The 25,866-nt window shown below is 35.8% G+C and overlaps 1 protein-coding gene across 1 annotated transcript in view; it reads left to right on the forward strand.

The window, feature by feature from the left end:
- Positions 1 to 25,866, forward strand: part of BABAM2 (BRISC and BRCA1 A complex member 2) — a 155,587-nt gene that overhangs the window by 12,974 nt on the left and 116,747 nt on the right. The window contains exons 3-4 of the mRNA XM_072330985.1: positions 4,445 to 4,521; positions 13,972 to 14,066. Coding sequence (XP_072187086.1) covers positions 4,445 to 4,521; positions 13,972 to 14,066 — 172 coding nt within the window. The remainder of the gene's footprint in view (positions 1 to 4,444; positions 4,522 to 13,971; positions 14,067 to 25,866) is intronic.

Genomic DNA, 25,866 nt, shown 5'->3' on the forward strand with positions numbered 1-25,866 from the left:
CATGGATGGTATCTGTAACAACATAAGCATCACTGAGATTAAAGATTTTGCATCTCCATTTAGGCAGCCTTAACATCAACAAGCTTCCAAGTGTTATTTATATTTTTAAAATTTTTATTTGTTATTGCACAGTGAAATTCGTTGATGGTTTGTCTTCAGGTAGTAAAAGCATAATAGCTGTATGATAAGAGGAAGAAGACTTGAATCATTAAGCATTCTGCGTAACTTTGTATCAGGAAGTTTGATAGTTATCCAATTAGCATGAATATTGGTTTGTACGTCTTTAATACCATTAAAACCAAAAGCAATAAAGAAGTGGTATTTCTTCGGTAGAGCTCTTGTCCTTTTGCAGGTGTGTCTGAGTGTTTGCTATGAAATTACAAGCAGCAGATTTCTAGGAAATGTTTATGAAGTGAGTTTCAGACTGGAATATAATATTTTGGGATAAAAATAGATTTTTTTTTCTTTTAATTTTTTTGAATATAATAACTGCTTGTCTGTAGACCTTAAGGACTAAAGTGTAAACAGTTGAGCTTTTGTTTAGCTGTGACATAGCACAGAACATACCTTTGGAGAAGATTTTACCAGGGCCCAGGTAGGCTTTCAAATGATGGTTGTAGAAGAGTTGCTGATAGGAGGGCCTTACTGATATCCGGGGGCTGTCAGAATCCTACTTACCATCATGGCTTTGAACTTGTAAAATATCAGAGTGGTCTACATAGAAAGGGATCAATCATTTTTAGCTTAAAAAAAAAACAAAATAACAGGAGGAGTTGTAAGTCAGTGACAAATCATGGAATCATAGAATCACAAGGTTGGAAAGGACCTACAAGATCATCTAGTCCAACCGTCCTCCCATTACCATTGCTACCATAAGCCACTAAACCGTGTCTCGTAGCTCCTCATCCAGATGCCTGTTGAACACTGCCAGGGACAGCGACTCCACCACCTCCCTGGGCAGCCATTCCAGTGCCTGACCACTCTCTGAGAGAAAAAGTTTTTCCTTATGTCTAATCTAAACCTCCTCTGGTTCAACTTGCTGCTATTACCTCAGGTCCTGTTTGTTGCCTGGGAGAAGAGGTCAAGCTCCTCCTCATCACAACCTTCCTTCAGGAAGTTGTAGAGTGCAATGAGGTCTCTCCTGAGGCTTCTCTAGACTAAACAGTCCCAGCTCCCTCAGATGCTCCTCATAAGATGTGCTCCAGACCCCTCACCAGATTCATTGCCCATCCATGTTCGAAGCTCAACTAGAACTGCCTTTCTACATGCTTTGAAAGTACTCTGTGAAGAAGACATTCATATTACAACTCTGAGCATCAGAATATTAATTACCGCTGTGCTTCAGAGCTTTCCTTTGTGAAACACTGAGTATTTAGATGAAGCTATGCAAATGAGTGTAATGTTTTCCATGAATAGGTAGCACATCTGCTCATCATGAGATGAAGTCAGCTTCTGCAATTAGTTTTCAATACCAGATATTATTACTCTACCTGTCAGTTCCCTGTGATGATGGGAAGAGTAATCTTTAAAAGACCTTGTCACACATCATTCTCCGTCAGCTTCACTTTGGTGTGTAGACCATGCTAAATAAAAGGATCAAAAGATGTAAAATCTTGCATTTCAGAAAGGGTGGATGCCACACTTCTGGGTCAGGTAATCATGTGAGATTCTTATTTTAAGAGAATTCAAGAGAAGATGCCCGTAACCAAGGTGTTATTTTTGACTTTCTGTAGAAAAATGATAACATGTGGGCTGCTAGTTGTACCAAAATCTTGATTTGCCGTGGGAGTTTTGTTCTTTTACTGTTTCTATTAAGAAGTTGCTGCCTCTTTTTCATATGGATGTATTTACGATTTTTACTTGATTGCTTGGCCTGTTGTAGTTTCTGAAGTCTCTTTTGCAGCTTAGCCAAAGAGTGTAATTTGGAAACAACAACCAAAAAAAAGACTGTGAATACTGTCATTTTCCATCAATTCTAGAGCAGTAAAGTTTAAAACATCTCTGCTGGAGTATAATAATCTAGGAAAAATACTTAGTATTGCTTTTAGGGACATTTGCCATTAAATCAAGCTTTTATTTTAATGTTAAAGAATATTGCACTTTCTGTAAGTATTTCCAAATGGCCCATTGTGCTAAAAGAAAGGATTCTAGGGTATTTATAGGATCAGAAACTTTTGGGTCTGTTGAAAACCTAATGACAATATTATTTTGATGGTATTTTGAAAAATGTGCCTGAAATTGTGACCTGTGATACTTTGTCAGCAACTTCCATTAAATATTAACTGGTGTTACAGATATATTTTAGACATTGCAAGTTATGGTTATTTTTTTCCTTTGCGTTGCTTTTTAGTTTTAACGCTTCCTAGAACCAGCCTCATGTGCTGTGAGCCTTAGGAATGACTTGAAAGTAGATAATAATCCTGTAGGTGTAGCTGTTAAATCCATCCACAGCCATTCAAATACTCAAACAGTGGGAACTCTTCCTTTACTGTTGTAACAAAATCTACCTTTAAAAAAGTGATATTTTCTTACTTGTATTGCACTGGATCTCCAGTCTCATGTTTTCTCAGACAGAAGCTTCTGTTGTTTCCACTGAGGGCAGTGAGTGGTGCTTTACTGTTCTTGCTAAACCCTACGTAATACTCAAAAAGCAGTAGAGTGGAGTGTGAAGTCAATATTTTTCAGCTCTGGTCCTGTTATTCAGCACACTGTTATATTTCACATTGACATCATTTGCAAGTTTAATAAAAACCATCTCTTTTCTGTCGACAAGTTTTTCAATGAAATGCTAAATAATCTACTAAGAGAAAACCCACTCACTGCATTTATGAAGCAGGATGTGTACTACCTTTTATGAAACTCGCCTTCCAGTCAGCTCTGCACAAATCTGCTAGTAGCTGTGTCTGAATTATGTTCTGTAGATTGTTTTGCACACTGCTTTCTCAAGAACTGCAAAACCTTTCTAAAGTGAAGACAGAACAACTGTTGCTTCACTTCTGTTTGCCAAGGCAGCTATCTACTTTCTATGATGATCCTAAAATAACACCATGTATTTTGCCAAATCAATATAGGCAGTGAATTGTACCATGTCAGATGCTGAGTGCACACAAGTATTTTGATTATTTTTTTTTCCCCTGATATTTTTACGTAAACTTAAGTGAAATTGATTGATCTGTAGTTCTGTGGCTGCCTCTTTGTTGAAGGTGTAGGTGAGGACAAATTTGATTAACCTGTAAATGTTGCTCCTTGAACAGAAACATTCTGAGGCTACTGCACATGTTTTCCTGACTTTGGAAGGGTAAAAAGAGAAAATACTGCACGGGTAGAGTCTGGTGGACATGACTCTCTATAGCCCAGTATTGATGAGAGGGAACAATACTCTGTTCACCCTTAAGCCATTGCCACAGTAAGCACAGCTGCAGGAGTTACTATGTTGTATTCTAAGATCAGAACTGTTGTGCTTTCTGGCCTGCTTGCTTATTTTTGCTTTGACTGTGTTTTTGTCCCAGTAAACATTTCTTTCATTTCTTCTCATTGTCAGTGGTTTGTGTTACAGCATGGGATCACTAATGATGTTTCTTTTCTCTGTTCAGTCCAGTTAACCAGTCTTTAGCTTTGATCTCCATGTGGCTTGCAATAAACGTGTAGCTTTTGTGCTATGGCTATGAATAATGAGCAATGGGCTGCTAACAGCTTACAACATTCTTGCTTCTGAGAGATATCTTGTGGCCACAGGCCTGCAGTTGTGAGAGCTGCAGAGGGGACCATTGCCATTCCTTCCTGTGAAACATTCGTGGTGCTGTTTCTACTGGTGCAGCCAGGTGTTTTGGTTCTTTGTTATGCAAAGATTTTGGCACGTGACTTACTAGGTTTGAAAAGGTTGGTTGTGTCTCACCTAGACAGTAAACAGTTTTTCATTATTATTATGTATCTCATCACTGTGAGACCCAATGGCCATTTCAGTGTTCCAGATCCAGGGAGATATAAAATGGTGATAGATCACAAACTGATGGGCTTTATTGTCATAGCCTAGGATTCCTGATTTGAAACTTGATTGCCTGGAGGCTTACAGATAACCTTGACATACATAAAGAATTGTCACCTGGAAAATGATGCACAAAGAGAATTTGATAGCTTTGACTGATTAGTGGTTACTGTTCTATTAGCATCCTGAAACCAGGACTTTTTTACATGTATTTTGTGTTTGAATGCAAACAAGGCTGCTGACACAGATCCTAAGTTTTCTCATGACACTGAGAACTGCTGATATGGAGATAATGGGTCTTCCACATTCTTCCTACCTTTTCCTTTTTCCCCAGATTGTAAGGATGAATATTTCTAGTATTCAGAAAATCATTACTATGTCAGTCATTTGAAGAGTGATGTTAGCATCTGCTGTCATCTGTAACAGCTTAGAACATTCTTCTCTTATCTTCATTTTTAGCTGTACGTCCTTGACACCTGGACCTAGCTGTGATCGGTTTAAGCTGCACATTCCTTATGCTGGAGAAACACTCAAATGTAAGTTAAAACTATTGTTATTGCATCTTGACCTTTCTTTCAGCACTGTCTTCTCTATCACATTAAGTTTTTAAGTGTCCCTAATTTTACAAATTTCAAAATACCCGGTTTTTGTTTTCTTAGAGCTGAAGCTTTAGAAACAAATCAAGTATTTCAGAGATCAGTTTAAAGCCTTCTATAATAGAGTGACAGATTGGAAAACAGAAATCCTAAAAGCCACAATTCACAAGTTCCTCCCCAGTTCTTACTATTGAATATTATGACCAAGACTGTCTCATGATTTTGGTCTCACCTGTATATTCTTTATGCTGTTTTTCTCTTTCAAGAAGAGTAAGATCCAACTTAGTATATTTAGTAACTTTACTATGATTTCTAAACAGTAACTGCTACAATTTACCAGATTAGAGAGGTGTCACTTTGGCTTTTCTGATTTAGTGTTTTGTTTATATCTGTTGTTCTCTTGGAGGATCTGCATATGCTGGCTCCTTTGCCCACTTTCCAATTCATTTCCGTTTTAGTTCAAAGTATTAGCTTAACACTTTAATTATGTTTTTTTTTTTCCTTGTTTTTTGTTTTAGAAAGTAGGAAATTGTTTTCTGAACACCTGAGTTGCTGATTATCTGTGTAAGAAAAGTCATGAAATTGTGCTGCTTTTCATGTCTAACAACTGAAATAGAAGAGAACAGATTTCAAATAAAGTAAAATTTTAAGCTTGACAACTTTAGGGCAGCACTGGTGAAGCCACTCCACTGTGTCTGGTTTTGGTCTCCGGAGTACTGGGGAGATGCGTGCAAATTGGAGAGGGTCCAGTAAAAGGTAGTGAGGATGTCTGAGGGACTGTGGTATCCATTTTGCAAGGAGAGGGCAAAAGAGCTGGAGCTGTGTTGTCTCAAGAAGGGAAGGTTCTGGCTAGATACTATAAACGTGATTCTGTGTAATGTTTATAAATACCTGATTGGAAGAGGTGAAGAGGAAATAGGGGAGGGGGGAACCGCACTTTCCTCAGTGTTGGTCACTGAAGGTATCAGAGGAAAAATGATCACAAATTGAAATAAAGGAATTTCTATCTGAATGTTAGGAAAAAGCTACTTGTGACTGTGGTTAAGAATAGAACTTGAGCTGGGAGCTTGTGTAGTATATGCATCTCCATCCCTGGGAATACTCGCAACCCAACTAGACCTTGGAAACATACTGTAGTGGATCTATCTCTGAATAGAGGAGATTGGACCAGGCAGTCTACAGAGGTGCCTTCCAACCTGATGTACTCTTAATTCTGTACAAACCTGGGGTGGGTGTAACAGAAATGTTAAACATTTAAAACACTTACTGCTTTGATAACATGCATTTAGACTACTATCATACGTGTGTTAGAGCTCTCCAAGACATTTTAAATATTAAGAACATTGTTGAATTCCTTCTCTAGTAGTTTTTCTTCTTGCCGTGTAGTGTGCTGGAAGCCCTACTTCTTTATGAATGGAAGTCAATGTAGTTCCATTTCTTGTTATTAGAAGTTCTTTAAAGCTTCCATTTGGTGCTTATAAAATAAAGAAAAAAGTTGTATTTCTCAAAAGCTGGTAAATTATGCTGTGTCTTTTTGGGAAAGTAGAGCTCAACTCTGAAGTCAGTCTACCATGAATATTTGTTCTACTCTAAAAATACAGTCATGGCTCAAGAGATTTACTAAATTTTTTCCTAGAGATAAAAACAGCATATTGCCCAACCTAGCGGTTATTTTAAAAGTGAAAAAGGGGGAATATTTCACCACAGAATAGCCATATTATTTGAAGGCACAATTCTAGCAAGTGAACTTTTTCTCTATATTTGGACAAAAGAAAAATATTAGATTTGAATTGCAGACTCAATCTGTTGAATCTTGTGTATCATAAGCTGTAGTGGATTTTACTTAAGACTTGTTTCAGGACTGTAGTCAAGATCCACTAAAGGAGCTTCATTGGATGGCAAGAAGAAAGCTCTCATGTTTTCTATAGTACTGTAGTAATTTTCTTATGTATCGCTGTACAGGGCCCTGCTATTATATTCTGTCAGCCTTAGGTCTTTAGTTGTTGTTAAGCAGAGGCTAAAATTGATCTTGATTCATAATAGAAAATGAGTAGATAAAAATGCACACATGTAAGGACATGGATATACTGAGTATACCAATGTAGTAAAGGAGTTCAGTAACAATACATGAAAATATGATTATGGACTATGCATTAAGTATCAGTATTTACAAATCAACTTTTTCCCCCAGTTCTTATATTCTGAATATTGTGTAAGCAACTAAGGAAAACCGTAATGCTATTGCATCATAGTGTTCTACCTTACCTGAAACCAAATAGCACAATTTGACCATGCTTCATATTTTAATATCATCACAAACAGAGTGTAGACAGTGGTTTTAACAAACAGTGAATTCAAGATACAATCATTCTCCTTGTTTCAGCTTTACATGTTTGAAAATGCAGAACATCATTCAGTCCTATAGCACGTGGAATAAATAGTGATGCCAGCAGACTCAAGAAAGTTTTAGTAATTCTGAGTTTAGATCAGTAGTGACAGTAGAGGAAGACTGCCATGGTGTGCTACCAAAGATTTGTAGATACTCTGTTGTAGGCTGTTGTGAGATATGTTATCTTTTAAGGGCAGAATATTTCTGTAAAGGAAAGTTGTGAAATCTGCTAGAATAAAAAGATTGACTGAAAATATTCAGAAGCTACAGTATATGGTCTTTATTATGTGGTGCCAAATAAAGACCGAAGTGTGTCGTTCCTTTGTGGTTTGCCTTACATCCTCTTTGCAACAGATCAGTTCTTTGCATATCATCAATCATAACCGCTGCCACTGTACGAATAGCCAAGTATTAATCCCAGTGTGTTGAAAACTGTTGGTTGGCTACTTTAGGGAAGTATAATTGCATAGTCACAGTCCTGTTTCCTAAAAGACCAGAAAATATACATTCAGACAATGCGGTAGCTGTTTCATGCCTGTAGTGTAAAATATATATATATATATATATAAAATAATATATATATATATATATTTGTAGTGTATAACAGCTTTTTTCTTTTCTTTTTTTATTATTATTATTTTTTTAAACTTTGGTAACAGCAAATGTCATGTGACTTAAGAATGGCTTGCAGGTAATTATAATACATTTTCTTGAGATTCATAGAATCCTGAGTTGGAATGGACCCATGAGGATCACTGAGTCTGCATAGGGCAAGTGTGGCTAATAAATCATTTTTTTTCTTCAGATGTCACTTTCACCTTACTTCCACATTTATCCTGAGCTAATGGAATGTTATACTGAGCAGTTACTAAGCTCCAGACAGGAATAAGAGCTTGGGGATATCCACAGTTTTGTGCTGGGGAAAGTGTGGCAGTGATGGAGATAAATTAGGTTGTTAAATTAGTCTTCCATCACACTTCCGAAGTTCTCAAATTATACTTCCAGAGAAACATTTTTACTTCATTTTCTTCTGTAAGGGTCACAACAAGTTCTGTTTTCATGGCCAGAGTGGTTGGATTGTCAATTAAAATTGGAAACAGACATATTAATTGTTCTATGAAGTCATCCAGGACTCAATGAACTTAAGGCAGCAGCACTGTTTTTCTTTTGTATTTGATTTTTTTCAAAGTTCTTAATAGTTTTTATTTCCAAGAAGGCAAAGTATCCATGATGCTCTATAATGAGTCCAAGGCCTATTAAGAAATTGAATCTGTATTCCAAAATGTACTCCGAATGGTATGCAGGCATATCCTTTATTGCTAACTGAACAATAGCATCTGATGAATAAAGAGGAATATTTACATATTTTGAGGTTGGAGTGTTTTGTAATTCTTGCAGATGGATTTATCTTCCAGTGCTAAAAAATAAAGCCAGATGTCATCGCAGAGATTCTCAAGTGAACTTACAAGCTCTAATAATCTTTACTTAGTAATATTCTTAATTAAAATGAATTATTAAGAATCACTTGCTTGGTCACTGTGATTTTGTTCCAAGGAACCCTGTAATCTCTTGGTCTTGGTTTTAATTTTGCATTCAAGCTTCCTCTGTTTTCCCCCACCCCCCTCCTCCTATGCACTTCATAATTTCTTTTTCAGGCACTGATTCCTCTTTCTCTCTTTCTGTCCTTGAGTGCTGTCATCTGGAATTTAACGGTGATTAAACAATATGTTGCCCTTGTGATGCTACTGTTCTCTGTGGCCTCTTGAACTATAGTATTTTCATCTTTCATCTGATTTTCACTGCTTTTATATGAGTGGATTACAGCTTTGGGTTCTGCTGCCACCACTTTGTTTGGTTTCCTTCATCCTGAAGAACATTTCTTTTGTGTCATTTGAAGCTTTTTTTTTTTTTTTTTTTTTTTTTTCCACATCCAATTTCTTTTTCTCCATTTCTTATTCATTTTAGTTATGTGCCTTAGATTGCAAAGTCACCATTCTGTTGCCTTACTAGCTAGTCCAAAATATCCCTCGTAATACACTGTATAGAATTTATCTGGTTTTCTTCCTTAGATAGAAGTACTTCAGGAAGTTTATCTAGTCTTCCGGTGACTTTCTACTTTAAGGAAGTAATAAGAAGCAAAGGAAATAAAAAGCGGACAGAAGTACCTGACCTTCTCATTGCTTTGCTAATTTATTTGCTAAGTATTGTTTATCATGCCAGTAAATAAAATTGTAACAATTATCTTACAATTAATTTTAAGATTTATGATTTGCATAACCAGGTTGCTGCAGTGATTCTGCCAGTCTTCCGTGCAGCATCAGCTCATTTTACACAGGTTGTGGTTTAGCTGGAGCTCTTACAGGAAAAACTTTTTGGTTCCTGTAATTCAGATTATGCTTCGGTGATATCATTATTTCCGTAGTAAGTGTCTTTTTGTTGGGTCATCTGAAGTACCTCCCAAAGAATCTTACTGGCAATATGTTTAGCAGGAATAATGAATATTGTTCTTTTGGTAATCTTCTAATGTTACTAATAGGAAACATGGATAGATAATGTAATCCTTTTTTTTTTTTTTTTTTTTTTTTTTTTTCTTTTTTCCCTCGTATTTATTTTCTCTTGAAATACCAAGTTTTAAACGCTTTCTCCTTATAAGCCATCACATTCAGGTCTAGCTTTTTATTTATTATTATTGATTCTTTCCCTTATGTATTGGGCTTCCACTAAGCATGTAATTGACAAATTTTTTTTGCAGGTGAAAGCCTTGAATAGTGTATTTCTCATTAAGAAAAGTGATTTTATAAGTATATATGTATAAATGTGCACTCGCAGAGGTTTTGAAGGCTTGGGTTTATCCATCATATTTATGTTATTACAGTGCCTTCATACTTTTCTCCTTTCTTCTCCTGTTTGGGCTCCAGTTATTGGTGATTTCTGCAGTGTTTTTGTCTCAGTGTACTTGTCTCTCACTTCCACTTTTCCTTCTTTTCAGCTTCTCAGTGTCTCAGTTTCTTACAATTTCTCCAGTGTTTAATTTTTTAAATTTCTACTAGTATTTAATCTCTGTGTGTATTTTTGTTGTTCTCTTTTGTCCTCTTCATTTCTTGTAGTAATGTTTTGGGCACGGTGGTTGCCCAGCTACACTAATGCAAATAGTGAGATTGTTCTTGTTCAGCCTAGGATTCTGTTCCTTTATATCATATCAACAGATCTGCCCATGCTCGTGTCTTTGCTGCACAACAGCATTTCTTTTTTTGTATGTTGGCCTGCACCTCTTGGTTTGTTGTTTTTTTTTGTTTTTGTTTTTGTTTTTTTCTCCTTTTGTACAGCAATATTTGTTAGCTGAAGTTAAAGAAATAAACAGGACCAACAACCCTTTGCTGACTCCCACCACCTCAAGAATCAAATAACTACCCTGTAAATCCTTCCTGTATCTTTTTTTCTTGCAGTGCTTTTATTGAACAAGTAGGATGTGATTCAGTTGCCTAACAAGAGGTGTCTAATGCTGTCTGAGGTGCCCTAGGCTATTTTGCTTGGCCTTTTCAGCTGCTGCCCCAAAGGGCACTGATCTCTCTAAAAAATATTGTAATATCTGTCATGTCTTAGATGCTCCAAGGCACCTCAGATGGCGTTGAACACTTGAATCACGCTTGTGGATGGCTCCTTTGCAACTTAGTATGTGTGGAGTAGCTACAGTTTTCTTGTAGAGTGTCAGAGGTACAGAGAAAGATGTTTTGTTTGTTTTCACATGATAAACATTTTGAAGAGATGTTGTTGAGTTTTTAATACTGATTTCTGTACTTTTCTTCAATTTAATACCTTGATTCGCATGTAAATTCAGAAATTAATTTTAAAAGCGTCAGTAACTGGTATGTTGTTTCTACTTTTGTTGTCTTGAGGTGAATAGGGATGTTAATTCTGTGGCACTCCATATACCTTTCAGTGCTACTACATGTACAGCACATTTAGGGGGGTGAAAAAAAAGGACACAAAAGATGAAGTTATTGGAACAGAACTGTATATAAGTCCAGTGGAGAGCAACTATATAAGCATCTAAAAAATCCCTTCATTTCTAACTCCTTTTTTAGACTTACTATGCATTTTGGCTGAATAGATAAGAGAAGAACAGTGTGTGTATGTATAAGAAAAAGAAATGATAGTTTTAAGTATTAATAATTCCATCTTTTCATCTGTTAGGAGCATATTAGCTTTTCCTTTGAAATCCTGCAAAGTGAAATACTTCAAAATTGAATGCTATTTGCCTAGGGAGAAAAAATGAAGAACAAGTGGTATTTTTGGATAGTGAGAAGCAAAAGGATGTATAAAGCATCATTTTTCTTGTAATTTATCTTTGGCTTCATGGCCTTAACTACATTAAATTAATTTTAAGTTCTGTAGTACTATTTAATTGGAAAGAAAATTTAATTGTAGTTATCTTTGCCCAGTGCATCTATAAAAATGAGATAATCTGTCTGAGTATTAAGGTTATGCCTACATTGTTCATGAACTGGAGTGGTTATGGTCACTAATGCTGTGGACCATCACATATTTTGTCTATCAGTGGCAAATAGAATTGAAACTTATGGGGAAGTACACACAGAAGTTGAAGATGTAAGAAAAGGGTATTTATTTCATTTAGGCATTTTTTTGTTTGTTTTTCCTCAACACAATTATATTAGAAGATGGTAAGCCACGGTTATTACCATGGAAATAGTAGTTCTAAAGTGCATGTTTTTATTAGGCCAGCTGGGAGATAGTGAATAAAAATATTGAAGACTTTACATATTGTGAGATCACTATACAGTCAAGTGTTAACGTTTATGTAAAGTAGATTTGCTGTAGAGTTGGCCATTGTGATTGCAGTGCATGTTCAGTCACTTCTCTGAGCACTCATGCTGTAGAGTTCTTTAATAATTTTCTCTACTCAAATATGGAGACATTACATAAAAATATGCAGTTAATTTGGTTATTTTTTATCCTAAACTTTTGTAATACTTAGGTAGTTGGACTGCAGCTCTTGGCAAGCTGAATTGTAGCTTTGTCTATTCAGTTTAAAATAACACATTCTTAGAATGAAAAACCAAACAACTAGCAAGTTGAGGTGGAAAGAATGTGTTAAATGACTTACTTAGCATCAGGTAAGAGTGTCAAGACAAAAGCAGAGATGCACTCCTTTCCTTCAGAGTAGCATCAGGATAAGTAAAAGGACAACTTTTTTCTTTGTAGCGAGTTCTGAGTTATTTGCAACACAGCTCTTAGTCTGTGAAGATTGACAAGTGTTAAGATTGTGTCTCCTTCAACATGTGGCCTCAAGGATTGTCTGTTCTGTATATAGAGACTGACTGTAAGGAGCTATGCAGTGTTTTTTTCAATTACAGGAAATATGAAGTGTTGACTTCAGCTGGCATATGAAAATCCAGTCCAGTCACAGTAATTTTTTTGGAATTATACATTGCTGTCTTACAGTTTAGGCAGTCTAGCAATTATTTTCTCTTCATACAAATGTATTTCCTGTTTCTGTGTTCCGTAGTTTCTGCTAGAATTAGCACATATTTTGTTCTTTCTTAAAATGAAATAATACTTCTATGTTAATTATATTTTGTATATTAACTGGGGAACCTCTGCTCTTTCCTGCATCTTGTACTTATGTGAGATTCTGATGTTTGTGATTGTAGGAGTGCATACAGGAGAAGCACACACCACACTCATACTGAGTCTCACGATCAGTGAGTTCATGGTATTTTGAAGTAATGCTGTGAATCATACCTAGCCAGGATTGGCCATTGGCTTCTTGGTCATGAGCCCTCGCTCTCTGCAGATGGACCTCTTTAGTATCCTTGCTTCCAGCAAGAGCCAAGATATATTTACTGAAAATTAGCAGTTAAAGTCGTCGCATTGAGTGTCTTGAGGTGGTAATATTGTTTATCGGGCAATAGGTCTGTAAGCCTTGTTAATTCAGTGCTTTTTCCCAGTTCTGTCTGAATAATTGTTGGAAATCAAAACAGAACAATGGTTTTACTTTCTATGAACAGAATTGTTTGTAAGACATACCACACTGTTTTTACCTTGCTATGTAGGTTTTGAAGGAGTTACCACATAGTGGGTATTGACTTTCTTTCACTGCCTGCTCATTGTGATACCTCACAAATCTTCTTTGTGCAAAAGCTTGGCGTTTTTCTTTCATGTCATCTTCAACAGGAAAGAGTGATTCAGAGGTACAGAAGTAATGCTAGATACGGCTTTTCTTGGGTTGTCGGGTTTTTTCAAAAGCTCACATGCAAATGACTTCACTTCCTCTTGACCTATTGAAATGCTGAAGCGTGCTTACTAGTGACATAATACAACCTACTTTCTTTTTTAATTATCATGTCAGTAATTAGTTGTATGTTTTGTGACACCAGCAAAATGGGATCTCAGTGCTAAGCTGTGATGATGTCTTAGATATTTATTTAATTTTAGTCTGTCTAGTTTAAATGCATAATACATTTTTCTTGGCAAGAATTTGAATAATCTTAGTGATCTCTATTGGCCTGCTTATTCTTCCTCCTAGGAGTTGGGGTTGGAGAGGAAAAGGAATAAGCACTACTATGCTTTAAAGGCTCCAGTATTTTCAAAATAATAATCTTGATAGTTTGCCTGTAAGCTTCACTTAATGTGCAAAACACAGCAATGTAAATGTGGTACTTCTAAAGAACTTTTCTAACATTGTGTTCTTAGGCTACCCTCCGTAGTCTTTGAATTACAGTTTGAGATATTAAGCAATAATATATTTCATGTTTCACTGCTTGCAGAGAAGAAGAAGCAGTGCTTCAGGAATTTAATTCCCTAAAGCATCTGATGCTTGTCTTGCATGTAAATTTTTATCAAAATCACAAGGATAAGTGCATAAAATATATTTAACATAGCTATCAAATTTTATGTAATGTGTATCCTATGTACAGTATCTTATTTTTAAGTACACACACATAAAGATGTAAACCATGTTTTCATTTTCTGCTTTTCAGGGGATATAATATTCAATGCTCACTATCCTGACCTGCCACCAGATTTTATCTTTGGAGAGGATGCTGAATTTTTGCCAGATCCTTCTGCCTTGCATGTAAGTAATTCTGTTTGAGAACCTCATACCATACAAAGAGATTTGGCTTTTTTAGAATAGAATTTGCTAACAATGCAGAATAAAGGAAAAAAACCTTTTTATCTCATTGTCATGAGAGTATAAAGAAGTTGTCTTCTAATGTGATTTAAAGTTGAATCCGTAAATGTGATTTTATTTTTTAAATATTTTAATCAAGATGAGATGAATAGATCAGTAGTTATTTGCAATGACTTGGAATAGTTATTTGTAGTAATTTGCAGCAAGTATTCAAGGTTTCTTTAAAAAGATATACATTTAATATCTGACCGTCTTAAACAGCCTCTTTCAGCAAGAGGGATTGAACATAATTGTATCTTTTAAAAGCATTTCATTGCAGAAAAAGTAGCATAATGTGTAGCATTGTCGGTTCTTCTTTTTCCTATCAGGTAAGGTAAAACCAGGTTATGTATTGCTGGAACCACAGTATCAAAGAAAGAGCTTATCTTCACACATGGAGTAGGTAGGGCTGCCACAAAGAAAAAGCAAAGCACTTGAAAAAGCTGGGTGTGTCAAAAATGAACTCAATTAGAAAGTATTTCTATAGTCTTGATGTTACAGAAGAAAAAGCACCACAATATGAAACCAAATGTACTATGCAGTATTAAAAAAAAAGCCAAAACTGGTAAATCTTCATTTGAAGAAGCTAGCACTGATTACTCATCTAAAATACTTCTGCTCAGAGATTACTAGTAGTTACTAAATGCATGTTGTGGTATTTTTGGTTCCCAAGGTGTTTTTTCACCTTACTCTCTGCCTCTCTAGGCACCGTTCTGCTGCTCTTACAGACCTGCAGCCTTGTGTTCTGGCTCAACAGGGCATCTTAGAGAAGTATTGTTTGGAGGGAGAAGTTTGCCAAGCATGATGTGGTGCCTTATTTCTCATGTGAAGAGAAGTCACTTGTAATACTCATTCTTATGGGCTTCTCAGTGGATAAAGACATCCTTAGTTTTCTTTCTTTCTTACATTGTTTGTTAATGGTGCATCATTTGGGTGCATTGCTTTTCTTCTGCCTAAACTCCTACTCCCTTCATTCCAAAGCAGCTTGAAGAGCCATTTGCTCCTTGATGAATGAGATATTAATTAGCCTATTTTAAAATTAAAACGAAAAGAAAAATAAATTGGTGGCCCAACAGTTTTTCTTCGGTCATGATGCCTTGCTACAGCATTCAGTACGTTAATGTAATCTTTTTTGATAAGGTCATTCTCCAGTTCCTCCCGATGCTATCAGAGCAAGTTCTCCCCACTTTGCAGCTATGGTACCTTTGCTTTGGTATTTACCTTTTGGGTTCCTCATAGTTTGCAGACTTGTTTTCTCTAGAATGCTACATTAACAGTAACTTGTTTATTATGCTAAGCATTTTAATAACTCCCTTTTCTCCACATATCTCAGACCTGTTTAATGAAGATGATTTTAATTGGATTCTAATGTATTAGGGGAATTTTTTATAGTTAGTGGAAAGGTATGTTAACATGTTAAGCAAAAATAGATTAGAATGTTGATCATAATTCAATACTCTTAATCTTGAGCAACCTACAAACAGTTCCTGGAAATCAAAACAGAATCTACTATTCACAAAAGCATGTAGATAGTATTAAATGAGGGGTAAGTCCACCGTCTCTTAAGTATAGAGTGTATGCAGTGGAATATGTGGGAATTCTAACGTGCCTTCCTGCAGTGCTCTCATCTGCCTGAATGTCTTGTTTGTCAAGCAGAAGGCATCACATGTTCTATGGCTTGAGTCAGGCTTTATGTTCAACTTGAAACAAGAACCAGGTACTCTAGATTCCTCAAGCTTATGTGGCTATGTTAGAGGCTGTCAGGAGGTTTCCCTGATGAAACCTGAATCACATCAGTCACTCCTGCAGTTTCCATAGCCGTAGGCAGACCTTCAAGTTACATTTTCATCTAAACACCGTAACAGGTGTTCAGTTAAGCAGCTGTTAGTCAGACAGCTAAAACAAGATTCAAGCAGTCTTGCATTTTAAAAAGTAGATGCTGTATGTGAAGATGTCTTTTTTTTTTTAAATTTTTTTTTCTTTTTTCCAGGACATACCTAAATAGTTGGGCTTATATTTTAGCAATGAGATGATATATTGAGTTCTTGTTATACACAGATCTAATCAGTTCCTTTGTTAAATTGGTATTAAAATCAAGTCAACATGCCTTTTGAAACTCTACTTTCCTTCTGTATTTCACAGAAATATTAAAATCATTTTGAAACTCAGGCTGAGTCTCAGTAGTTATCATGCTGGTTGTAGGGTATAATTTGTGTATATTCTGGGCTCCTAGAATGATGCAGAGATTGGTACTATAGGCAAGGGACTACTATTCCTTTGATTTTGGTTTGTCATAGTGTTTCAATTATAAAAAGAGCTAAATTCTTTAGGTTGATGATGCTGTGCACACTTTAGGCATTATGAGAAATAAACATTTATTTTTGCTTTTTATTAAAAATATCTTCAGCTATAGTAGGTGCTTGATACTTGTGTCTACTGTATGCATAAATAAAATCAGCTTCTTAGAATGTAAATAGTGAAGTTCTTCCCTGCTCTAGTGTTTATGCCTTTTGGATGACAAGTATTAAAAATGTATTTTAAAAACAACCTATGATTCACTCTGTTCTGATTAAAAATTCAGTTGGCACAAAACAAGATTAGTGATTGTGTACGGATGAGATTAATTTGGAGCTCATTACAATGACGCCAGTTTGAGTAACAAGAATTGTTTGTTATGTTAGCCTAGTTGATTGTTAATGTGAGCCAGTTAATAACTGAAGTGCTTATGCAAAATGTTAACCCCATTTTTCCAATAATTTTGAAGTATATTCTGTTTGGCAGAGAGGATACAATAGCAGTGTGTGCAAGCTAGTGGTTAGTTTAAGGGCTTGTGGGGGTTGTTTTTTTTAGCATCCTACTTCAGACAGTCACCCCAGAAAGATTCTGCCCACTCAGTGCTATTGAAAAGACTTCCTTAGCTGTACTGGTGATGGAGGCAAGAGGACATGAGTATTTCCTGAAGCCCAGCAAGTGCTGAGTATCCTTGCAGGCTAGTATATGTGGGAAATACGTATGTTGCATTCATGTGGGAGAAAGTGTTGCCATCACAGTAATGCAGAGAATGGACCACTGCTGTTCTGATCCCAGAACAAAGAGCTAGAAATAGTTTGCCCTTGTCAAATTGCTAATTCTAGGTACAGATTTCATTCATGCAGCTAACTGTGCTGCTTGAGTATATTAAATGTTACGTGATGTGTCGTGTATAGAGCAATTTTTATTTTAAGCGCTTGTATTTGGATTATTAGATTCTGTAATATTTATCATATGACTGTATGATGACTGTCATAAAGGCTGTATTGCTTCTGTGGCTATGTTCAAAATCTTAATCATTGTCACTGTCATCTTATTGAGCAAGCATGTAATAGGTAATGAAATAGTTCCTTTAACTATCTCCCCTTTCTCTAATTGTTCTTCATCCACCATCAGGTGCATAAGGCAGATGTTTAATAGTGTCAGTTGTCCCTAAGCTCACAGCTGTTAAAAACAACAACAACAATGCTTGTATGGGCTAAGGGCATGTAAACTACTTTGTTCTTAAAAGCCTGGCTGTTGTGTTGTTGGCAGAGGAACAGATGCCTATTACATGTTTTAATGTTGAAAGCTCCTCTGTAAGGGCAAATGAGTGTGATAGTTTCAGGACATTGCTACAAAGTTGGGAGATAATTGGATTTGTGGGGAAATGTGTGGCTAAGTTTGAACAAGCATTGCCACCTCTTCTGCTTGCTTGCATTTGGAATGTTAGCAGGGGATTCCAGTCTTGGATCACTGATCTACTACTCTTGTACTAAAAGCCTTAAATTAACTTGTTTTTAAGTTGATTGTAGGGAACCTAAATGTAACAGAAATCAGGATTGTGTGTTCTGTATTTTAGAATAAATTGTAAATATTTATGGTGCCATGAGGACTCAGATACCTTGTATAAGTCTGTCATTTTCTACTTGTGTAAAATCATTCTATGTATTTATGTTACTTTTTCTGAAATTTCAGAATTTCTTGGCACAGCTTATGAAAATTTTCATTCAGTCCAAAAGTGTAAGCAGAGGAGAATATGCTATTTCCAGAAGTTCTGCTTGAGTTACTTGTAACATCTTAGCTGATTTTCTTTTTTTTTTTTCTCCCAGCCAATCCATAAATTGAACAACTTTGTATGTTTATTTATTTGTATTAATAATATTAACTACTTATTTATTTTTTAGGAGAAAACTATCTGATAGGTCAGGTAGTTTTTCTCCCTTTCTTAAATCTTGCTAATATACTCTCGCAAAATTCCACTTGTTCTCCCTGAAGGGCTTGGTAAGAGGATATGGTATATAGGTATATATACCATATATACCATATAGGTATGGTGAGAAATATAACTGTCCTGCATTAGCAAAACAGGGAGAAACACTTAATGGCTTTCTAGTCATACTGTTTTTCAGAAAGGATGTTGATTTTCTTTGATCAGTTTGACCATCTTTTCCATGATTGTACAGTTACATGAACGGGAAGTTTGGACCAGAATAATAAAAAATTTAAATCTTAATTAAATAAATGAATATCTTTAAATAAATGCTTGTATTTATTTCAAGATATGTAGTTTTGGCTTAGGCTTGAGCTCAGAATATTGGCCTCTTGAGTTTCTGTATTTCGTCTTGAATTCATTTTAGTTGAGATAGTCTCATTTCTGACACAAGGCATTACGGTTAAGCATGCTCATGTATTTGCATAAGTAAATATAATACATTTACTTTTCAAGAAATAAAGATCCTGTTAGTGATAAGAGCATTACAATAAATCCTAGTTCATCTCAGTGATTTTCAGGTCATTGTTTCTTTGAAATAACAGTACAGAGCTGTTGTCCAAAGCTGGATGTATGAAAGCAGAATGTCTTTTGTTTGAATGTTTGAGAGTGGAATAAAAATTGTGTTATGGTAATTCTTTAACAACAGCCATGAAACTGATAAAATCACCGTCATTACATCTTTTTTGTTTGTTTGTTTCATGTAATTGAAGTGTAAACATTCTTGACTTAAACAATGTCGGTAAAATTTGGAAGGAAAAAAAAGTCATTGTTATTAGAGAAGCTGGCAAAAATCAAGGGATTCTGGCTGTGGTGTGTAATGTTACTGGCACAATAAACTCCACTTCCTCACAAGAACTCCAGCATATAAGAAATGTCTTGGCTTGAAGGCAACAGCTTGTTAGCTTTCTAGAAACACATTGACAAGGTTTTCTTTTTTCCAAAAGAAGAAAAAAAAATCAAATCTAGCACAATCATCCTGAATTGAGAACACATTTAAATTCAACGTGATATGTCTGTTGAATTCAAGTTGTTGAGCAGATTTTTCTGGGGAAAAAGTCAGCCAGCGCTTAGAAATATGTGAGCAGAACAGACTTTTAATTTATCTGATTATAGAAAGTCATTGATGAATAAATATCCTGTCTGATAATGGTGTTTTAGATTTGATTAAGTTCTAGGCTGTGAGTTCTGTTAAAACCTATAATTGTTGGTGATTTGTTTGGGTTCTTTTGTTTGTTTGTTTTGTATATTTGTTTTAAACCAAGGGGGATAGCTTAAGCTTGGGAGCCTGCAGGTTCATCCCTGCAGATGATATTGCTGAGGCAAAGGAATGTCCTTGCATACAGATGAATCCTCAGTTAATTTCCCCACAAAGAGGAGGGTTCAAGCTAAGTTTTGTTAGCTTTTTGCTGGTCTAAGTTTCTGCATACATTTGTTTCAAAATCTCTCTGCTTTAGTCATTGTTTACATGCTTATGTGCCTGTATTTCTTCCTTATCTTCCATCTCAGATGCTCAGGCATATATATACTTTAATTATCTTTAAAATAACTGAATAAATAGAGAAGTATATTTCCAATGCAGTTAACATATTGTTTATGGTATTATAGTTCTTATGATTTTACATGTTTTATTTTTCCATTTATCTGTCTTTCTGGAGGCAAAAAGGAACTGAGAGTTTTTCTTATGCTTCTTTTTGAGAAGATATTACTGACTTGCATTAATTTGTCCAGCATAGTAGGAAAAGTGGTACTCAGTAAGTGTTTTTCTGAGGGACTGTATTTTCTAGATCATGTATGTTTCCTTGTAGTGCAAATGTGGAAGTAAAATTCAAATACTGCAAGCTGGCTTAGCCACTGAAACCCACAATATGATGCATCAATTTTGATTTATGGGCTTTTGAGAGGGAGGAAAATGGTTAGAAGGAAACAGTTTTCTATAGGCCACTCAAAAGGAAAAGCTTAAGGGATATCAGTGGACTGGGCCAAAAACATTATCTGTGAAGTTTCTACCTCCCTGCTGTAGCTAAAATTTCTGGTTTTGACAGGAAGGAAAAAGCCCAAGAACTGATAAGAATGAAAAAAAAACAACTGCTAAACAGGGGCTCTTGAGGTAAAGCATTAATACTGAGGCAGTGATCTGTTCTGTGGTACACTGAGAGTCTGAGAAGTTTGGACGTGTTCATGCTGCCATCCATACATGACAAACAGGTTTGTAGGTAAAATATATGAATGTATCTATCTTGTTTTAAAATCAGCTTTTTTTTCTTGAGCTTTGTTCTTTTATTTGCTGTGCTGGTTGGACATGTCCACTTCTGGTAACACATTCCCAAGGTGAAAAAAGGTCGTGTGCTCACTTGGTTTAGCTAATGATTAGCTCATTGGATTTCCTAAACCAGGATCTGCGTGTTGAGGGAAGTAAGAAATTCCTTCTCAGAACAGGTAGAGGTACAGGATGGGAGATCTGGAAAGGGACAGATTTTGCTCTAATCTCTTAGCAAAGTAGGACAAGAAGTACCTTACATGCTAAATCTTTAGCAGAGTAATTAGATAATATTCTCTTCTGTGATGGTAGGAAGTAGTAGCTTTTGAGCATCTTATTATCTTATAAGAGAGCTATGTGGGAGGAACAGCCAGGCTTTTTCAGCAAGAGTACACAACTAAAAATGCTCTTCTGGGCTCAGAGTTGCAGTTTCTGCATCTCCAGAGCAACCTTAAAATGCAAAGATCAGCTATCTCAGCTGCTCTGGCAGCAAGGCATAGGAATGATACGTGATAACCTTTAGAACTTGTGTGCTTTCCTGTTCCCGGTGAATGATGCTTGAGAGAAAGTGGTGGATTTATCCTAGGTGAATGCAGAAGAACGTTCCATGTGTCCCATTTACTGGGTTTTATTTTGGAATTGCATTGGGTGTGTAATTACTAATTCACAATCACACAGTCTAACCAGTGGGAAATAACGATGGAAAAGATTTCTGGTATACAAAATGTAGGATGCCTTTCCCAAATCAGAATTAATTTTTTAATGTTCTACTCATGTTTTTCCCTTGGTCTGTATTTTCATGCTAATTCAAAGACTTTGGGTACTTGAAATTTTGGCTAAGCATTTATAGACTAGTATAGTTTGTGCATCCAGTTGTTACAGCCTCTCACTTAAATGAAAATACTGACTATCCCAAGTTTTGCTTGATGCAAAATGTATGGTGGTACACAGAAGCTAGGAGAACACAAAAGATCTGTAATTTCTTTGTTATGACAGAAGTGCACTCGATTTGAATTGTTTTCATGAAATGTTTAGTCTTTGATGTTTACTTATGGCCAAAAATGGTCATTTCAGGCATGTTACTCCAGCAAGTTGTACCAGTGGTGCTTTGTGGAAGGAGGAGAAGAAGAACCTGTGAAAATAAGTTGACAGGAAGATGGTGTGTAGGTTTACAGTGATTGATTTGAAGCTGCAGACTGTAGGATGTTTAAGTGCTGGCTGCTAAGAAGCTGAAGCCTCTAAAGTTGTTGTAATACTCCAGCCCTCCAAATACTGTGAAAATATATGTTGATAGAAAGATGGGAGCATATGGAAGATAATTATCCTGTGCCTTTTTCTGTGAGCAGTTTCACTATGGTGGCCCATGAAAACTGTAGCAGAGCAGAAACTGAAACCAGACTTCCCAGTTTATACTCTGATACTGTAACCGCTGGACCCATGTCTCTTCTGTAATTATGTGCAGCTTGAGTGCTGGTATCGCAGTGTGGTCTTTATCATTTCAGGTAAAAACTTAGATGAGTACTCCTTTTTAGCCATTGTAGGATATAAAACGTATGTGTGCAGTGTTTAGATAAAAACAAAATGAAAACCTTATTTTTTATGATAGTTCTGGATTTGAGATGCTGTAGAAATGTACTACCACTCTTAGGGCATGGGAGGTTTTGTTTACTGACATTTTCTCGTGAATCTTAATTTCTTGCTTAGAAATATAAAAGTACACTAACTTAAAATAAGATCTTGCTGTTGTTTCCTGTAGTATAGCCAGGAAAAACAGTTACAATCTGTCTTCTTTAAAATCACATTCCTGGAAGAAATTCTGGCAACCTGGATATTTAAACACATTTCAAAGAAAAACAACTTCAGATCAATTAGAAATTGTTGGTATATTTTCTTTCTGATAATGTAGAATTACAGTGTTCTGCAGACGTTGCCTGAAGTTAGGAAATAAGCAGTAACCTGTACAGAGGCTATGAATTAGCTGCTTTTTAAGCAGTAGTTGGTTTGTGTTCTGAAAAAAAAAGAAAGGGGGGGGAATAGATAATCACTGACACTGAGTAGTTTGCAAAGGTTCTTGGTTTGTTTTTTTGGAAGGATAAAGGAAAGACTGCAATGCACAAAATGTTCCAGAACAAAACTTACATGTGTTTTCTTTGCCAAAAGTTGAATATTGTGGCTGCTTTGAAAAGCTAAATTTTGGATCGCTTTCCTAGAAGGGATGAGAAGTAGCCTTGTAGGTTTTCACTTGTCTTGCCTCTAAGATGTCATTAAAAGTGATCTGGTCTGGCTGCAAGCTTTCTTTCTCTGTTTGAAATCCAGTAGGTATCGCTATTTATTTAAATGAATTGCTGTTGGAATGGTTTAAATTTGATTCTCTGTGGGTGGCCCTGTAATATCTTCACTCTGACTCTTTATACACAATTTAAGTAAATTGATTTTCTCAACACTTTGGTCTTATCTGATGGTCCAGAAACCTTTCTCTATCAAACTGCTTGCTTTTTATGCAGTCAACTTCTGTCAAGAGACAGGATTATGAGTGAGATAATTTGAAGATGGACTTTGATCCCCAACAAAATCTTTGGGATTTTCTTCCTAGTCAAGTACATTTTGTTCAGTGAGTTTGTTTAAATTAAGATCTGGTAGGTCTTCAGAACAGGTCTCCTGAATCACTTGGGGTTTTACTAATGTAGACATTGATTAATGAATGCCTATAGTCTGTTAGTCTCAAAATATCGTAAATGAATACTCTATTTCCATTTATATTGAGGGCAAAGGCAGTGCATGTGCATGTTATTAGAAATCATTCTGAAGTCTAAATATCTAATTTCTCAAAGGACCTCTTCCTGTACTTTAGTCTGCTAATGAAGAAAGTAAGCAATTGCAGCAGAAGCTTCTGTGACAGTAGAATATTGACTTCCTTATGGAGAGTTGCTGGTGGACAGGTGGTAGTTAGTGGACAGCTTTACTATGACCTGGGTGCACAGTGAAGTTTTTTGGAATCTGTTCTCTGTTATATGGAAGGTGGAACACACAAACTTCTCCTGTGGAGCAGCTTAGTCTTGCTATTTAGAATTAATTCTCTAATTGGAAGATTGAGGATTAGCCAGGCATCATTGCTAACATTGCCAGGTTTCTGTCTCCGTAAAAAGCGCATAGTTTTCTCAAGCTACTGATCTGCTACTGAACTAAGCTGCTTAAGATGAGATAACAATTTAACTTTTTAGAAAATGGAAGTTACATGAGTTGCATTATGCCAATTGCAAAGCTGATCAAGAAAGGTTTAAATTAAAATTCAAATTGTGGAGTTGCATCTAGTCGTAATGGAGGTTATAGGCAGAAGCACGAGCAGTGCCTAAACAGAAGATTGTTTAACTAAGCCTCCATTAACAGAATCAGCAAATAAGAGACAAATTCTTCCATGATGAGCTGAAAAAAATGGTACTAACATTGAAATGGTTGTAACCATTCCAAGATGTGGATCTAAGCCTTTATGGGAGTGAATGCAGAACTAGTTGTGGATGCACAGTTGGAGTTGATTCATAGTTGTGTATTGTTGTACAGTGGGACGCAAATTTGCACTGCAGAGTTCCTTTAAAAATATCTCTTGGCAAACTGGACAAGGAATCGGATCCAAGTCTGGATTTCTTTATTTTAAATGGATTACTGATTGTTCTGTAAAATTTGATTAGCTCTCTGGAAAGTCTGCAGAAATCTCATTTCAAATTAGAGAAGATGTGCTGAATGAAAGATCTAAGTTAGAGGATACTGTCAGTACTCCTGTCAGTGTGCTCACTTTTCGGATATAACATTCAGTTTTATTGCAATTTGATGGCATTTCTTTTAAAAATTGTTTCCCTCTCTCTTTTATTTTTAGCTGATTTGAACATATACATTTTGTCAGAGACAAAATTAAAGGTCCTGGTGAGTAAGACAGAAGGCGATTTAGACAGAAACCATGGAAAGCAACATGTATTCTGCCATGTACATACTTGCTGGGTTTTTCTTTAATTGGGTTTTTCATACCTGCCAGGCTTCAGCAGTCTGGCTGTAGCAAATGTGTATTTCTGTGTTTCCAGGATTTTTCTGAAGCAGTAACAACTAAACTTCTTAATTTCGCATATGTATATATCCAGAGCATAAATTTTATGCAATTCTTTGTGACAAAACTTCGAGCCATGGATCAGAGAAACAGTAAAAGCACATTTGGTGGTTCTTGTGCTTTAAGTACTTTAAAATACTGTTTTGTACAAAAACAGTGTTGGCCAGGGTTGGGAAACAGGCAGAAATCAGAAAATGAAGGAAGCAGGCCGATGCTCCTTTTTTTCTTTTTTCCTTCTTTTCTGAAGTCTTTTCTTTTTTAAAGATATTTCTTGAAACAACTTCCAAAAGTGACTTGTGTATGCAATGCTACATTACTGAATAAAATACAATTTAGAAAATCTATAAAGAAAGAGGTCAATTTACTGTTGCAGGAGCACATTGAATTAAGTGACAAATCTTTGCATGTTCTTGGGGGATACATAACAGTGCTGAAACTCTAGTGATTGGGACATTCTAGAAGGGATCAACTTGACAAATATCAAATCGTGCTTCTGTTATGTTTCTGTCTGTGCTATTGATAGTTGCTTTCTTTATCTCTGATTTCAAAAATAAAGGAAGATTAAAGAAGATACTGTTTGAAGCTGTGAAAGAACAACATGGTGTGTATTTTTTTTATATGCTCTTGAAATTGAATAGTATTAAAATGGTTTAAAAGTACCTTCAGACGAATGAGCAGCACTTAGGACAAATGACACTTTAAATTAGGTAAGAAGGTTTCATATATAGATAAGTCATATTCAAAAGCATTTTGGTTTAATTTATAGATTCAGATCTAAAAAGAACAACATTCCTAAAAAGTTAAACAAACAAACAAACAAAACCCAGAAAGGTAATAGCCAATAGACAGGTAGCAAGTACCATGATAATAATATAATTTTAAAGTTAAAAAATTCTGTGTACTTAAATCAGAACTTGTTAGAGAAAAATTGCATATTTTCTGTGTACTTATGTTGCATCTATGAGAATGCATTGGAATTGGTGTGTGTACTCAGTGGATTGTTAGTTAGGTTTTCCTCCAGGTAAACTGTTCTTAGAACCAATTCATACTTAGTTTGACTCCTTAG

Source organism: Excalfactoria chinensis, chromosome 3, assembly GCF_039878825.1.
Source record: "Excalfactoria chinensis isolate bCotChi1 chromosome 3, bCotChi1.hap2, whole genome shotgun sequence".
NCBI classification, from domain to species: Eukaryota; Metazoa; Chordata; class Aves; order Galliformes; family Phasianidae; genus Excalfactoria; species Excalfactoria chinensis.